General features: G+C 46.5%; 1 protein-coding gene and 1 non-coding gene across 2 annotated transcripts in view; one reads left to right on the top strand and one right to left on the bottom strand.

Moving 5' to 3' along the window:
* The window catches only part of LOC119170827 (syntaxin-7), a 68947-nt gene extending 54718 nt beyond the window's left edge, over nucleotides 1-14229 (bottom strand). Inside the window, exons 1-2 of the mRNA XM_037422093.2 lie at nucleotides 13707-14229; nucleotides 12408-12476 (exon numbers count right to left, since the gene is read on the bottom strand). Coding sequence (XP_037277990.2) covers nucleotides 12408-12476; nucleotides 13707-13809 — 172 coding nt within the window. The 5' untranslated portion in view covers nucleotides 13810-14229. The remainder of the gene's footprint in view (nucleotides 1-12407; nucleotides 12477-13706) is intronic.
* A 1038-nt stretch (nucleotides 14230-15267) lies between these two features.
* Nucleotides 15268-15338, top strand: TRNAG-GCC (transfer RNA glycine (anticodon GCC)). Its single transcript has one exon. It is a non-coding gene; the product is annotated as a tRNA-Gly (tRNA).
* The last annotated feature ends 2454 nt before the right edge of the window (nucleotides 15339-17792 follow it).

The following is a 17792-nucleotide window of genomic DNA, read 5'->3' as shown; positions in this document are numbered from 1 at the left end:
GTGTAATTTCAATGCTTTTTTCAGTCTTTCATATTTTTGTTCAGTTTCTACTTAATGTCATTTTAATCTACTAGGCCAGACCATCTTTTATGAATGATAAGAGCAAAATAAGCATGAATGCATTGTGAGGACTATTTCTTTATTAAAAAAACTAATGATACCATCAAAAGCATAGGTGACATTCTCTGTAGTCTTTCATTGATATTTAGTAACTACAAAATAAAAAGGAACAAAAGTGGACAAACAAACAACATAGCACTAGTAGAGCCCGTATAACCAACACTTGCATTACGCCAAGTTGGTAAAGCAACACGCGCATAATGCGAAACTTGTAGTAACACAAGCATAATTATGTGCATTGATGATGATAAAAGAAACAGAGTACTGAAGCATGTCGTAAGTTCCAGAACTCCAGCACATCAGGTAAACTAATTTAAAATGTCCCTGATCCACGAAATAAGATATGAGAGAAGTGCCAACTCTGCCACCACCCAATGGCCAGACCACCTTTTATGAATGATAAGAGCAAAATAAGCATGAATGCGTTGTGAGGACTATTTCTTTATTCAAAAAAACTAATGATAATCTTACAAGAAAACGTATATTTACAGATATTTACAACGATTACACGCGATGACAATGCCTGGCGCACTGGCGGGCTGGAACCAGTCTCTATCCACTTCGTAGTCTTTTCTTTCAGCCAGGAACCCTCTACCGCTTTATGCCCAAATCCCACTACTGTCTTGTGGCACTACCCCGCGGCGTTAAAGCGCCGACCCGGCGCTTGTCACGAAAGGGGAGTGTTCGGTGACACATAAGGCTTCAGTCTGACGACGTGCACAACAGTGGATGGTGGTGGCATTGAGTGCGCTTCGTCGACGACTCGCTGTATCACGTAGGTGAGGTTGGTGATCTTGCGAAGGACTTTGTATGGTCCGTCATAGCGAAATAAAAGTTTTTCTGAGAGGCCGATGTGACGACATGGGGTCCACAAGAGTACGAGAGAACCTGGTGCATACGAAACTTCGCGGTGATGACGATCGTATCGATCTTTCTGAGAGGCTTGAGAAAGCATGAGTCGTTCTCGGGCAATCTGTCGTGCTGCGTCGGCTCGCTCTATTGCATCGCGGACGTATGTGACAGGGGAGCTTGAACCAGCGGGAAGGAGTGTATCAAGAGGCAGAGAGGGTTCCCGTCCATAAAGAAGGTAGAACGGGGAATAGCCTGCGGTGTCATGTCTGGAGGAGTTGTAAGCGAAGGTGACGTAGGGTAACGTTGCGTCCCAGTCACGGTGGTCTGGAGAAACATACATTGACAACATGTCCGTGATAGTGCGATTCAGGCGCTCTGTAAGTCCATTAGTTTGTGGATGGTATGCCGTTGTGAACTTGTGGTTCGTGGAACAGGAACGTACGATATCCTGGACGACGCGAGATAAAAAGTATCGGCTTTGGTCAGTAACGAGCTGTCGAGGAGCACCGTGATGCAATATGATGTCATGTAGCAGAAAGTCGGCGACATCGGTAGCGCAGCTGGTTGGAAGAGCGCGGGTGATCGCGTAACGTGTCGCGTAGTCGGTCGCCACGGCAACCCATTTGTTCCCGGATGCAGAAGTGGGAAATGGCCCGAGAAGGTCGAGCCCTACGCGGTAGAATGGTTCAGCAGGGATCTCAATAGGGTTAAGAAGGCCAGCTGGAAGCGATGTTGGTCGTTTTCGACGTTGACAAAGGTCGCAGCTGGCGACATACTTTTGCACAGAGCGATATAGGCGTGGCCAGAAAAAACGGCGCCGGACGCGATCATAAGTGCGGGTGACTCCCAGGTGACCAGCGGCAGGTTCATCGTGAAGCTGTCGGAGAACATCTACACGCAAATGGGAAGGCACGACGAGAAGGCGGTCAGGACCATTAGGGCGCATGTTGTGGCGGTAGAGAACTCCTTCATGAAGGAAATACAAGTTCAGAGAAGTGGGTGGAGTAGCGGAACTCAGGCTTTCTATGATGGGAAGTAAATCCGGGTCGCGGCGTTGCTCAGAAGCGATATCAAGAAAGTCTGATATTGATAAGACGCAAGCCTCCGTAGCTCTCTCTGTGGCGTCTGGTGGATCCACTGGATACCGTGACAGGCAGTCGGCGTCTTGATGGAGGTGGCCAGATTTATACACGACCGAGAAGGTGTATTCTTGGAGGCAGAGAGACCAACGACCGAGACGTCCCGTGGGATCCTTTAGCGAGGAAAGCCAGCAGAGTGCATGATGATCAGCTACAACAGTAAAACTGCGGCCGAAGAGGTACGGGCGAAATTTAGCGACAGCCCAAACAAGAGCAAGACACTCTCTTTCGGTGATGGAATAGTTCCTCTCGGCAGGGGATAAAAGGCGGCTGGCGTAGGCGATGACACAGTCACGTCCATGCTGACGCTGAGCTAAAACAGCACCAATTCCGTGGCCACTCGCGTCCGTACGAACTTCTGTCGGGGCAGTCTGATCAAAGTGGGCTAATATTGGCGTAGTCGTGAGGGCTGCAATGAGCGCCGAAAATGCAGCACTCTGAGGCGAATTCCAAGTAAATGGGACGTCTTTTTTAAGAAGCTCGGTGAGAGGCCGCGCAATATCGGCGAAATTTCGGATGAAGCGGCGAAAATAGGAGCACAAACCAAGGAAGCTCCGGACATCCTTATGAGAAGAGGGCACGGGAAATTGAGTCAATGCGCGAATTTTGTCCGGATCGGGCTGTACCCCAGATGCGTTAACGAGGTGACCAAGTACAGTTATTTCGCGATGGCCGAAACGGCATTTGGAGGAGTTCAGCTGGAGACCAGCGTTGCGAAATACTTAGAGAATACTGGACAGTCGCTCTAGATGGCTTGCGAACGTCGGTGAAAAAACAATTATATCATCTAAGTAGCATAAGCAAGTCGACCATTTGAAGCCGCGCAGAAGGGAGTCTATCATGCGCTCAAAGGTGGCCGGCGCATTACAAAGGCCAAATGGCATTACTTTAAATTGGTATAACCCATCGGGGGTTACAAATGCTGTTTTTTCTCGGTCCCGTGGGTCAACAGCGATCTGCCAATAACCAGATCGAAGGTCAATGGACGAGAAAAACTTTGCGCCATGAAGGCAGTCAAGGGCGTCATCTATTCTTGGTAAAGGGTAAACGTCCTTCTTAGTGACCTTGTTGAGATGTCTATAGTCGACGCAAAAGCGCCATGTGTTGTCCTTCTTCTTGACAAGCACGACCGGGGATGCCCACGGACTAGATGAGTGTTCGACGACGCCTTTGGCGAGCATTTTCTCGACCTCTTTCTGGATGACAGAGCGTTCGGTAGCGGAGACGCGGTAAGGGCGGCGATGAATTGGGTTGGCATCGCCGGTGTTGATGTGATGGGTCACAACTGATGTCTGGCCTAAAGGGCGGTTGTCAAGATCAAATATGTCCGCATAGAATGTCAACAGACGGTGGAGGTCTTGTGCTTCGGAGGGCGAAAGATCTGGCGCTATCATTTTGGCAATGTCAATGCTTGACAGGTTGGGCGCAGTGAGCAAGTTGACGTGCGGAGTAGGTTGCTGAGCCGACAGTTCAGAAATATCACACTCTTTCAACGACGACATGATGCCTAGTTTAATACCAGCAGGCAGCACATGCGTGGAGAAACCAAAGTTCAAAAGAGACAGATGGGTCTGATTGTGGCATACTCTCACCACGGTGTGCGGGACAGCAATGGAGTGCTTTAGCACAACGTCGGTAATAGGTGAAACGACATATTCACCATCGCGCACAGGCGGATCACACACGAGCTGCACGTAAGTCGCGGCTTGCGGCGGAAGATGCAGGAACTCGGTGGCACAAAGGCGAATTTGAGCGTCATGGGCAACAGCGGCGTCAAAAGGCAGTTCCAACTGAAGAAGACCCGTCGAGCAGTCGATAAGGGCGGAGTGCGCAGAGAGAAAGTCGAGGCCAAGAATCACGTCATGTGGGCACTGCTCAAGCACGGTGAACAATACGACGGTCTGGCGCCCAGCAATACACACGCGAGAGGTACACATGCCGAGAACGGCAGATGTGCTCCCATCGGCAAGCATTACTGCACGCTTATTAGGAGGCGTGATCACTTTTCGCAGTTTAATACAGAGAGCAGCGCTCATGACTGAAATTTGTGCGCCAGTGTCTATGAGGGCTGTAACGGTAACGTCATCCACCAAAAGGTCCAAAATATTGCGGCGTGTAGGAATCGTCAACAGAGGATTTGCAGAATGGGTCGTTAATGCAGCGTCACCTCCGGGAGCTGCACGGTCTAGTTTCCCGAGGTTGAGGGCCCAGGTCGTGCAGGGGACCTGGATCGAGAAATCATCGGCGAGAGAGATCGGCGGCCTTGCGGTGATGGTGACCGGCTGAACCTTCGGCCCTGAACGTTAGTAGGAGCAGGCTGTGGATCGTACGGAGTCGAAAAGCGGCGAGAACTGCCTTCAAAGCGACGCCATGTCCCAGTGTTCCAAGATGAATTGGATGACCAACGATTGCGACAGTAGCGTGCAATGTGGCCGGCGCGAGAGCAGTGAAAACAGATCGGTCTATCATCCGACGTTCTCCATTCAGCAGGGTTCCGGTAGCGGGAAGGGTAGCGGGAAGGGTACACCGGAATCTGGTTAACAGAAGTCGAGCTCTCGGTGGTGCGAACAGCGCAAACAGGTGTGATGCCGAGATTTGCTATTTCTTGGCGAACGACGGCTTGGATGAGGGAGACGGTGGATGCGTTGTCTTGAGGACCGTCAGAGGCGATGGCTGCAGGAGCCATTGCTTCGAGTTCGCGACGAACGATTCGGGTGACATTTTCGGACGATGTAGCTTGCGTGAACTTGGGGCTGTCTTCACAGGTCGAAGTGGCTGCAGTATTAGGCAGACGCGCAAACTGGCGGGTTATGCGACGGTTCTTGGCGTGCTCGAAGCGCTGACACTCCTTCACAACCGCGTCGACGGTGGCGCAATCTTTAACGATCAACAGATTGAAGGCGTCATCGGCAATTCCCTTCAATATGTGAGCGATTTTGTCAGTTTCGCTCATGTTCTCGTCCACCTTTCGACAGAGGCCCAATACGTCCTGTATGTAAGATACATAAGATTCTGTCGATGTCTGCACGCGACATTCCAGGTCTTTCCTCGCGGCCTGCTGTCGCCCAAATGGCCTGCTGAATAACTCGAGAAGCTTCAATTTGCAAACGTTTCAGCTGGTCAACTCCGACTCATGCGTCTCATACCAGGTGAGCGCCGTATCCCGCAAGTAAAATACAACGTTGGCCAGCATCAACGTAGGGTCCCACCTATAGTATTCGCTCACGCGCTCGTACAAAGCGACCCAATCTTCAACATTCACCTTGTCCTTGCCTGTGCCCGAGAAGGTTCCGGGGTCTCGTGGAGGCAGGAGAAACAGAGGAGGCAGCTGCTGCTACTGGTGCTGGTGCTGCTGGTGCTGGTGCTGCTGATGCTGCAGCTGCGGCTGCTGTTGCTCTTGTGGGTGGGCCTGTTGAGCCATTGCAGAAAAATGAAGGTGGCGACCACTCCGAAGTTCCGTGTTGGTTTGCCGGAAAAGCCAGGTAGGCGTACCCAGCACCTCCACCAATAATCTTACAAGAAAACGTATATTTACAGATATTTACAACGATTACACGCGATGACAATGCCTGGCGCACTGGCGGGCTGGAACCAGTCTCTATCCACTTCGTAGTCTTTTCTTTCAGCCAGGAACCCTCTACCGCTTTATGCCCAAATCCCACTACTGTCTTGTGGCAATACCATCAAAAGCATAGGTGACATTCTCTGTAGTCTTTCATTGTTTTTTAGTAACTACAAAGTAAAAAGGAACAAAAGTCGACAAACAAACAACATAGCACTAGTAGAGTCCGTATAACCAACACTTGCATTACGCCAAGTTGGTAAAGCAACACGCGCATAATGCGAAGCTTATAGTAACACAAGCACAATTATGTGTATTGGTGATGATGAAATAAACAGAGTACTGAAGCATGTCGTAAGTTCCAGAACTCCAGCACATCAGGTAAACTAATTTAAAATGTCCCTGATCCACGAAATAAGATATGAGAGAAGTGCCAACTCTGCCACCACCCAATGCATTTGCTTGGGAGAAGCCGTGTAAATGCTGACGCAGTGGTCTAGCTAATAGAGTTTCCTATGAATACACTAGAGGGAACTCTGGCGTTTGTGTCTGTGGAAGCTGCAATGCAAGGTGCTTGAGTGAGTATGCGAATGATAGGTAGTACACGGATTTGTCTAATTTTCGTACTTTTGGCTCTGGTTCTTTTCGCGTGTCTTGAAGTCTTTTTGTTACCAAACAACAATCGGCAAATATTCAGCAGTTGCACTTCACTACTGCAACTTTTTAGGCTCACCAATTCAAATTGTGTCAAGAAGTTTATAACCGTCCATTTTTTCATTCGAAAGAAAACCAAAACACAGCAATAAACAAAGCCACAAGTACGAAGACTGATTGATTTGTGGGGTTTAACGTCCCAAAACCACCATATGATTATGAGAGACGCCGTAGTGGAGGGCTCCGGAAATTTTGACCACCTGGGGTTCTTTAACGTGCACCCAAATCTGAGCACACGGGCCTACAACATTTCCGCCTCCATCAAGTGCGAAGACTAGGCAAATCCGTGTACTACCCATCATTCTCTGGAGGAACAAAAGCCGAGGAGAATGCAAGCTGCAGAGTGAAAATTCTGGCAGAAGTCGTGCTTTTGCAAGTGGGTTGTGGGAATAGGTGGGCACGACGGCATCTCGTGCCGCCTGCATCACCACTCGTATGAAAGCGCTGTTGATAGCCAGCTATAGTTCTGAATGTGCACTTTTATGCAGCTGTTGCACTTCAGAGATGATGCAATGTATTAGAAGGCTACAGTGAGCTTCCCTACTGCGAGTTTAGTTAATTTCGCTTGAGGTCGAAAGCGGTCCTTTTCGAAGCTCGCGACCACTTCTGCGAAAATGGTTGGCCCCGCACCTTCGTCGTTTTCCTTCAGCACTGTGCTGTTGCGTGCCTCAATAAAGGCACCATAAAATTCCTAGATGAGAACAGCAGCGTCTACGGCTCTTAATGCGAGAGGCTGCGGTGAGCCGTTATCGTGAACGATGGTCACAACTATCGGAAAGCAGGATGTGGCCCACTGTTCTCACCAGAGCTTACCCAGCAAGAATTAGACATGCCTGATACATTTATTTTTTAAATAATGATTTTCTATTAATGTATTGCATTCAGTAACAATCATTTCTGGCCAAGTTTCTTTCTATATAGTCGCACTCGGCCGACCCGCATGCCGCTGCAAACGATACCCGTGCGCACGTATCCAGACACACAGGGCAAAGAATGATTGGGATTAAATTGATCGATATGTGGGGTTTAACGTCCCAAAACCACCATATGATTATGAGAGACGCTGTAGTTGAAGGCTTCGGAAATTTCGATCACATGGGGTTTTTAAAGTGCACCCCAACCTGAGCACACCGGCATCCAACATTTGCGCCTCCATCGAAAATGCAGCCACCGCAGCCGAGATTCGATCCCACGACCTGCGGGTCAGCAGCCGAGTACCTTAGCTACTAGACCACTGCGGCGGCGCAAGAATGATTCGGATGTACTTAATCTGGCTAAATAGCAAGAGAAATTAAATAACATTTCACCGCTACATTATGTTTCGTACCTTGAACTTATTGTATCTGCAGAAGAAAAAAATTCGACCTGGTGATTATCCGGCCTGTTCACCCCGTTGCCCTCGTGTATTCAGCAAATTAAACACGAAGTGCAAAGCTGTAAGTTTATTGTAGATTCACGATATAAGCCGTAATGAAGCTGTGAATGGCACACAGGCACTACACAAGCGCGTGTCGCAGCACATTTGCTCATAATCAGCACAAACGTTTCGCTTTTCTAGCTCGTCTATCAGATGGGGGCAGCGGTGCTGCCGGACATGTCCGAAATCGGCTCACGTGGCCCACCTCCCTCTCGCTGGCGCCCGTTGCGCATGTACGAACCGTCATAGTGTGCCCACCATTGCAAGGAGGAGTAGTCTCCTCTTTCCTACTTCTGGTTTCACAAAATGTGACGTAACGGCCTCTCCTCAGTTTATTTCTTCCTACATGCACCATTCCCATGGTCGCCGTACGATTGCAGCACCAGAGTCCCCTTTAGTTAATTTTAAGAAACTATGTTCTAGCTCAGTCCTTCCCTTCATGCATTTTCACTTGCTTTCTCCTCTCCTTGTGCTCATCATAACGTGTAGCATGACCAGTCAAGGCACACAATTCAACACTTGTGCTCATGAGTGCATTCGCTGACTGGCACAGGTCGGCAACGACGTCTGTGGATAGTGGTGAGCAGGCGACAAAACAGGTGGGCAAGCAGGTGCAGAAATGCGGTGAAGTGTGACCATGCGCCTTTATTATAGCAACGACAGAGAATACCCTTGGCGCGTGGCTCCGCTTAATGACAGAGTCACTCCTCGGCCACTTTTTTTATTTGAAGTGCCATCTAGCGAACACACCGTGAAATAAGATCCGAAGTTGCAGAATGTTTCCTTTCTACATGAGTGAAGCCAGCGCTCCTGTCTTATCTTACTCCATAACCTCACCGCTCACAAGCATAACATGGGTGGCTGTAGGAAGGATGAGTTTCAGTGCCAATGTTGTGATAATTGGTAAGGTCACATGCACCAAGACCATATGTTATGAAGCACACTGTAGTAGAGGGCTTTGGAATATTTGACCACATAGTGCTCATTAGCATGCCTGAAGAAGTACATTACCATACCGAAATAAGTACACCTAAGTTGGAGAACACTGACCTTTATATTCTGCCAAGAAATTAGGCTGTTAAAGTAGGGATCAAGCCTGTCTTTTGAATATTTACTACCGTTGAATTGGCTATTTAAGAGAAGTAAGCATCCCACCGAAAGTTACACATGCCATGCATGGAGAGTGAGGTGAACAGGAAGAGAGATAAATCCCTACTTCGTCACTTGGAACAGTACAGCTCAAAGCAGCACACGGATGGCGACAGTGGAAGACAGCACTCACTGCTTACACATAAATGTTTATTGCACGTGATCGCATATATACACGCCCGACACGAAGCAATGGATATGACGGGGAAGACCTACAAATCAAACAGATGGCTGATGCGACAAAAATACCATTTCCTTTTTCGATAAACAAATTGAAGAGCAGCTTACAGAGTCTCTATGTTAAGTCTTGGCCACTTCTGGCCACTTCAATTCTGACCAGCTCTAGAGAGAAATCATTGAAGCGGAGGAAATTAAACATAGAGATGCCCTAAGTTCTGTCGCTGGCATTTGTGTCGCATCTGTGTCGCTCGCATTTTTTTACGGCAACCCAACGCGTATGCTGTGAATTTCTAGTACAGGTTAGCATGGCCACACCTACGACTGACCACGATAGGGAAGCATGCGTGTGCTGTCATTTGCAAATAATATTTTCGTTTGACGTGGCAAACAGCAGACTGTACGCGCCATCATGATTCTGTGTTTTTTTTTTCTAAATAATAAGTGACATGGCCTTGGATATCACGTCTTTCAACTAATTTTACACTTACATATTGACGCAGCTCACCCACTAACGTGCTTATTTTTTAAGTATTTCCTTCTGCGGGGCGCTCAGCTGTTACTGCATTTGTGGTTACACCACTCTGTTCCCGTCTTAGATTGCTGGTATACAGTAGCTTCAGCTTGTATCTGTGTACAAGGCGTATCCTATTTTAATAAAACTACGCGTTCAGCGGTCGCGGTTTGGCAAAATGTTCAATCATCGTTCGTGATTGACCTCTGCAGAATGCAGTGCTGAAAAAGCATTGAAAGCGAAATCTATCAGCGGTAACTTTTTTTTTAGCGAAGTCAAGCTCGTTTGGTGTTTACGCATTGCATCGCTCACCTCATAGTCGGGCGTCGTGCTTGTTATGCCTAGCTACCTGTACTGCTAGTATCTCCACCAGATCGGGTATTAATAAATTTGCTATTACAAAAGAAATACTTAGAGGAACACTTGAAATTATCAGCACATTGTATGCCTGTTCTACTATAGGTATATTACTAGGGCACTTTTTCTCGCCTACATGGCATTACTGACATCATTTTCTCCCACTGGTGTGAGGTCGACGCCTTCAGAACCACCGGCTAATCGTGTAAACATTGCTGCATTTAATGTCAATGACAAATGCTGTGTCCGCGAATTCCACGGTGTCACCGCTGGCCCGATTTCGTGCGGCTGTTAGCTGCTGTGTCGCACTATTTTCGGTATCAGGGTCAGTACATGGCGGCCATGCGCTTTAGCGTAAACGCCGTAAGCTTGTCGTAACTGCATTGATAGTGAGTGTGATTGTGCTGATGAAAAAAAAAAAAAACTACACATCTAAATGCCTTTCATGCTTTCGTCTTGATGCCTCAGTTCCTCTTTCATTGTGCCAAAATGTCGATGACACGTAGTAAACCTACCGTGGATCTGTGCTGGGAGTGCCTATGCGTAAATATCGAATGTGTCAGACAGTCGAAACCATCCATGCAGGATTTGGGACAAATGTTACCCACCTGACGCAAGCCATCCAAAGGCTATACCACTCACAGTGGCTCTCCTTATTGCCACAAAACCCACTTCAATTTTCTTTCATGATTCCAAGGGAATCTGAACATCTTATTTCCCTTGGGTGCTCTAACTCGTGCAACCGGCAGCTGTACAACCAACCATGATTGTGCGAGCGATTTCATTGCAACACAATTGAAATAAAAAACGAGTCTACAGCTCAGAAAAGATGGCCAGAAAAACACCGTGCCACGGATGTCTTGAACCGAAAGCCGATGCAGATGGCACATTCCATGAGCCTTTGCAGGTTCACGCCTCACCTATTGCCTTGTGTGCCCCTCCTCCCCGCTTTCTCGATCTTTTGCACAGAGCAGAGGGTTATATATGTGATCACGTGCAATGAAGATTGAGTTGTTAGCGCTGTGTCCCATGTTCATCCATCACCATCCATGCGCTGCTTTACACTATTATTTATTTATTTACACATACTGATGTGCTAATTGCCCTAAGGCAAGGTATACAAAGATACACAGAAATATAACTAAAAACAATGAGAGTAACGCAAACAGTTAACATAGTAATGTCGTGTCCTAGTAACAGCGCAACAACTTCAGAAAGAGACAAAGAGGACAGGAAAGCGTGCCGACTGTCAACTGAATTTTGTTGAATGTGCTACGACAACTTTTATACTGAGCACAAGAACAGTGCTCATGCGCGACGACAAATGTGTGACTATGACAAAATAATCGTAACCGAGAAAAAATACTCTCTCGCTCGGAAAGGATAAGTGAAGGTGTACTGATGCATTGATTTCAAAAACCGTGTTTTATGAAACACAGGACTGTACTTGAATTCTTTACAGTGTTCTACTTTAAAACACGGTTTTTGAAAAAAGCAAGAACAAAATATGAAAGAGATTTTTGAAGCTTTTTTTATCAGGAAGGCCAAGGATCAATGCATCAGCACACCTTGACTTATCCTTTCCGAGAGAGTATTTTTTTCTCAGTTAATATTACTTTGTCACGGTCACACATGTGTCGTCTAGCATAAGCACTGTTATTGTACTCGGTATAAAAGCGGTCGTAGCACATTCAATAAAATTCAGTTGACAGTCGGCGCTCTTTGCTGTCCTTTTTGTCTCTTCGTGATGATGTCGTGCTGTTACTAGAACACAACCACGATGAACCAACTCGTCCAAACTAAGCTCTTGCTGCTGCAAATAATAATGTCGTGTGAGCATTAAGGCAAAAATATCAGAACATGAAAAGATAAAACAAACAAATGTCATTTGCAAACAGATCAGCATTAGTTATACTATTAATTATGAAGTACAAATCTGTTCTTTTGAACTTCACCCACATTTCGTGTTCACCACTCGTGAGCATGAAGTCAAGTCATTATATTCACATTACTCATTTCACTCTGCATGAGTACTTTATATTATCGTCCCAAAATTCTTCAGGAACTCCAGGTGCACAGTGTAGAAAATGACCAACCACACATTAATCAGGCAGTAGGCAAAGTGATTGCATATGACAAAAAAAAAGGCAGCCTGTGCTAGCTCGAAATTAGTGCCCCTCTAGTGATACAGAAGCTTGTTCCCACTTAGAACAACACAATGATGCATTTTTCAGGACAAGCAGCTGCCGAAAGTATCAAGAAAATGACACGGATGTGGCTACTGGATACCGAGTATGCTATACATGATATTCATGCTGGTGTTAATGTAAATACAACACTGTGGGAAGCTTCAACAATGCACCCCGCAACCAGAGAAAAACAAGTAGGAATTTTTTCTTTACTCACTGTCATTGTTGATGGAAAATATTGAGGAGCTGATGTTGTCGCACAGCTGGTGATAGCGTTGTGGAGTGTCTGGCATGGAGAAAAGAGAGCAGTGGGTCTTGGCATCAATCGTAATGCTAAAGGTGCGCGGCCGAAACACACTGCATCAAATGAGTGATAGAAGTAGTCACACGTTACAACATTTCATGAAGAGAGTTGGTACCTTCCGGTAGCAATATGTGTGACAAGGACTTCATTGAAGAACAATCACCAGTTCTCCTGGACGGTGATAAGATAAGCCATCCAGGTACATTGGAATAACACATGGCATGTTGCAATGCAGCACTTTCTTTGTAATAACTGGCAATAAATGATAAAGGCATGCATCTACTTTTACAAATGGACGACAGCCCTCGAGATAAAAGGTGAAAGTTTGGGAGGCTAATATATCAACACCGCAAACCAATTAGCTGAAATACAGCAAAAATACTGTTGTTATGACAATATCATCACACATTCTTTTGCTGCTTAAGATCAGAAAAGAGGCCGAGCAAGCTTGTAGGTGTGGCAAATTTCAGTGCTTGCAGAACTTGACACATTCACACTCGCTAAGCAGGTCAGCTAGAGATACAGCATAACTGCCTTTGCTCTTATAAATTCAAGAAGCGATCTCTCACCTATGACTATAAATTGCATGGCTTGTTAAACAAAAAAGAAGAAAAGAGGTGCTGCGTTGCTGGCTGTACACTGCATACACATTAAATGTGTGCAGTGTTTGTAGAAACAACTGCACGGTGTATGTGACTGTACTATATAGAATTGCGTTCGCCTGTGTGCTCATACAGAATGTGAGGAGGAGGAGGAGGATGAAAGGATGAAGAACAGGGAGGTTAGCCAGTTCTCAGGTACCTCTAGGGTGCCCACCTGCACTGCTTGTTACTTTATGGACGGCAAACCAAATGAATAACTTTGTGCCGGGGACAATCAATCGACAAGATAATTTATGGCTGCTGGTAGATCGACGTGGCTCGCCGTGTGTGCTGCACGCGTCTGAATATTTTGTGAATAAAATCGCTCACTATTCGCGCGCAGTATGTTTTCCAGCATGCGCTATGACGAAGACTGCAACGAGTATGACATGAAGGCGCCGATAAACTTGTGTTATCGGTATGATCGCGGCCGCCATGAAATGCATACGCGCGCCTCTGCCCGCTTCAAGGGAGGAGATGACATTTCCACGGTAACAGCTGTTTTACGTCGTTCGCTATAATTGACGGGCGTAGGCAGCGATCAATCGTGTGGAGTAGTGGATCAACTTACCGGATGAAACTCGTGACGGGCTGTCCATGCCACCGAATCCTTGCTGCGTGCTCCCGTAGTTTTGGGCGGTGCGGCCCCCGCCGGGACTGTTCCACAGAGACATCGTCGGAGCCTTGTCAAACGCACCTGACAGGGCACACCCACCAATCAGCGCCAGTCAGGCCGATGATGCAGCAGTCCAGATGGTTCAGACGCAGCTATCACCGCTGTCAAAGCGGCGACTATGAACGTCACACCGTTCATGCGCTGCACGGCGATGTAGAAGAAAACAATGTCAAGGTGCCACAGAACGCCACCAGAGCCCGAAGAGCGGCTGTCGCAACAGCTGTTATCTGTACGGACGGATGCTCACACGGAGTCCGTACGCTGGATTGAAACTTCGTTTCGTGCACTAAAGTGATCAGCTGTCGCGAAGCGCTCCGCCGACTTCTTGGAGCAAATCTTGTACCCGCAACGGACCACCGACGACAGCGGTGTACGCTACGAAGAGCAAGATTGCTCCGGAACGGTGATTAGGCGAGACTGATACGACTCTACCGTGGAAAGAAAGATAGGAGATTTCGTGGGTTCAGTAAGCGTTGACGGACGCACCCACGGCACTGCCGGGATTCACAGCATACTTCAGAAGTGAATGCAGTGGAGGGCTATTTGAGTAACAAACACAACACGAAAGAAACTTGGCACAACTTTAGACAACACACGCGTGGAGAGATGAAAGCACGAGGGGGCGGAGACCCGTAGTAACGTTGGTAATGTGCGCAGGATCGCTTCCCTGATTTTACCACAGATGACGCCACTTGATAGGTGCGCAAATGTGGCGCGGTGCTTCTGAATATTTCGCTTTGTCATACGCCGCGGCGTGTGTACCGATGCAGGAGTCACGCCTCAGTTGCCAAGATGTCATCGTCAGGCGAAGGGGGTTTGTCAGCGTTTGTTGACATCATTGTACCCATTGGACCACCTCTATCATTGGGCTTTTTCCTTCCTCTATCAATCACTGCGATCTCGTCCTATTTATTGCAGATCAAGTCAGTCTTGTACCGACAAGCAACTCTGTTGAAATATTCAGATTAAAATCAAAGGATCAATTTGTGCAGCATGAACAGGCACTAACAATTTACAACAAAAGAGTGCCTACTAGAGCTCGTCGGATGGTATTGCATTTTCGAAAGTAATATACTGTAATAAAAGTAATATACTAATATAATAAAAGGAAGACAGAGAGTACAGAACGCTCTGTCCTATCTATCTTGCTTCTGAAACGTTCCCTCCGCACTAAGACAGTGTATTTCTTTCAAAAATACATTTTACATAAGCGTGCACCGACATAATTTGCATTCGATTCACCCTGCACTTTGTTTCATAACGTTTCATGGTGCCGCTTGCGTTGATCAGTAAAGTCGCAACTTTCTGGTTGCAAAGTTGTAACAAAAGATGACGTATATAAACCCAACGCCCCCTTTAAATAGAGGAGGCGTTCATAACTCAAAATGCATGCATTTCAAGATTGCGCAAAAGGAGGCGTTGATGTTTATGACGTAGGCGTCATCGACGAATACCGGCGTCGGTGGTTCAGTGGTAGAATACTCGCCTGCCACGCGGGTGGCCCGGGTTCGATTCCCGGCCGACGCAATTTTTTTTTTCTGCTAATGTGCATCAAGTTATGGAAAATTTTGGGCCAGGAAAAGCTCGGTGAATTTCATAGATGTTAAACTTCGACAGCGGGGGGCAATCGCTTGATTATACGCTGTCTTGTAATCCCTCGAATAGGGATCACAGCGTTTGCGTTGCTTTGAGCCATCTAAACTCCCAAAGAAAGGAGACAAGCCTGGAGAAGAGATTCATAACTACAGTTCAAGGTGTCAGGCTAGAACGGCACGAAGCTATTGAATATATAAGAACAAGGATGAGAGGAAAACTTCAACAAGAAAGTTCCGTATGCACCTTAATAGAGAAGGAATGATCAAGTAATGCAGGAGCTCCATTTTCGCAATGAGAGGGGGAAAGGGCTGAAAAGAGGGTTCCTAGTAGTACATCAACAGGCACTGATGGCATCCCGATTATGCTGATAAAAAATTTGTCCCAAGTATAACCAGACTTTGAGAGAGCCAGCGAGCAAAACAATAATCTATGGTGATGGTCGTAATGAATGGAAACTTAGCAGAATGAGCATGATGTCTAAAGGAAAGGGGGACAAAGCTGACATAAACAACAACTACCGTCCTGTAACAGTGACATCAGTGATTTACATGCTGGTGATGCAGGTTCTAAAAGAAAGACTGCATGCATAAAAAAACGATGACGGGGTGCCGGGAGAACTGCAAAATGGGTGTCAGAAACAAAAAAGGTTGGAAGACAATCTGTTCTCACTGACGCAGTGCATCGAAATAGCAGAAAAGGAACACAGACCCCTGTGGCTAGCATTTTTGGATATCAAGAGAGCGTACAATAGCGTGGTTCAAGAGGACTTGTGGAGAATACTGCACACACTAGGTGGAGAAGATGAAGTCACTAAGCTCTGAAAGGATATCTATAAAAGTAACAATGTAATTATAAAATGAAAAAAAAACAAGTATACGAGCCCACAGATATAAAACGGGGGCTTAGGCAGGGGTGTCCTCTGTCACCCTTGTTATTCATGATGTACCTACAAGGATTAGAGACCAAATTAGAGGGGAACAGACTTGGTTTCAGTTTCTCTTTCATCAAACAAGAAAAATTCTGGGAACAGCCACTACCAGCGATAATGTACGCAGATGATATAGTGCTATTGGCCGACAACAAGGAATGTTTGCAGGGATAGATAGGCATCTGTGGTAAGAAGGGAGATGGGTTAGATTTCAGATTCAGTAAAAAAAATCAGCAGTCATGATTTATAATGATAATGATGGGAGTGAGCTTACAATACAGGATGTCATGCACGCTAGAGATAACGTATAAATACAAATATCTGGGCGTATGGGTAAGTATTGGGACCAAGTACCTAAGGGAACACGAAATATACATAACGACTAAAGGAAACAGGGATGCAGTGGTGACGAAAAATAGGGCACTGTGGTATTACAATAGGTATGATGTTGTAAGAGGAATACGGAAAGGTGTCATGGTTCCTGGTCTGACTTTCGGCAATGCGGTCTCAAACAAGATCAAAAATTAAGCAACGTGGAAAAGGTAGGCTTGCTCGAGCAGCTCACGGGAACAACCCAAATGAGGTAGTAGAAGTGAATATGGGATGGACATCACTCGAGGGCAGGAAAGCTAGCAGCAAGATAAAGTTTGAGGAGCAATTGAGAGAAATGGGAGAGGAGCGTCGGGCTAGGAAAGTTTTCACCTATTTGTACACGAGGAATGTCGATACAAAATGAAGGAAGCGAACAAGAAAATGGACAGGTAAATACATTGAAAACAGCAGAGAGCCAAACCAAACAGAACTCTCGTTTAAGAAGAAGGTGAAGGAAACATATACGGACATGTGGAGAATGGGCATGATTAAGTCGGGACTAGAGATTTATGGAACTTTTAAGCAGCACATTGTCAAGAAGAGGATCTATGACTATCCTCGGGGTAGTTATCTACTGTCTGAAGTCAGAACGGGAGTATTGCGAACCAAGACTTATCGGGCCAAATACGAACGTGTAGACACGGTATGCAATGCGTGTGGGGAGGAGGAGGAAACTTCCGAGCACATTATAATGTTCTGTAAAGGGTTTCACCCTTTACAGAACACCTACAGTTCAAGACGATGGCGCAGAGTTTTTCAAAACACTAGGGTTTAGGTACTGGGAAGGCAAAATAGGCTTTAGGCGGGTAGAAATACCTAAAAGGAGGTTATCTGATTGGTGGCTACAATTAAGGCACGAGTGAAAATTAAGTTCTTTACTGCAAAGTGCCAGTGCTTAACTTCACCATTTCAAGGGGAAAAAAAGATAAATCTAGATTTCCTCACTAAGTATTACGGCTAGGTGGCGTTAGCCGTCACCCGTTCTACAAGGTACAGCCATATCAATCCATCGATCCATTCATCGTGGGCTTCTCACGCTCGACAGAGCGCGGAAAGTGAGGGGCGTCTGCTACGCGCTGTAGTTT

This window comes from Rhipicephalus microplus, chromosome 2, assembly GCF_043290135.1.
Source record: "Rhipicephalus microplus isolate Deutch F79 chromosome 2, USDA_Rmic, whole genome shotgun sequence".
Lineage (NCBI taxonomy): Eukaryota > Metazoa > Arthropoda > Arachnida > Ixodida > Ixodidae > Rhipicephalus > Rhipicephalus microplus.
This window is presented reverse-complemented; position numbering and strand designations above follow the sequence as displayed.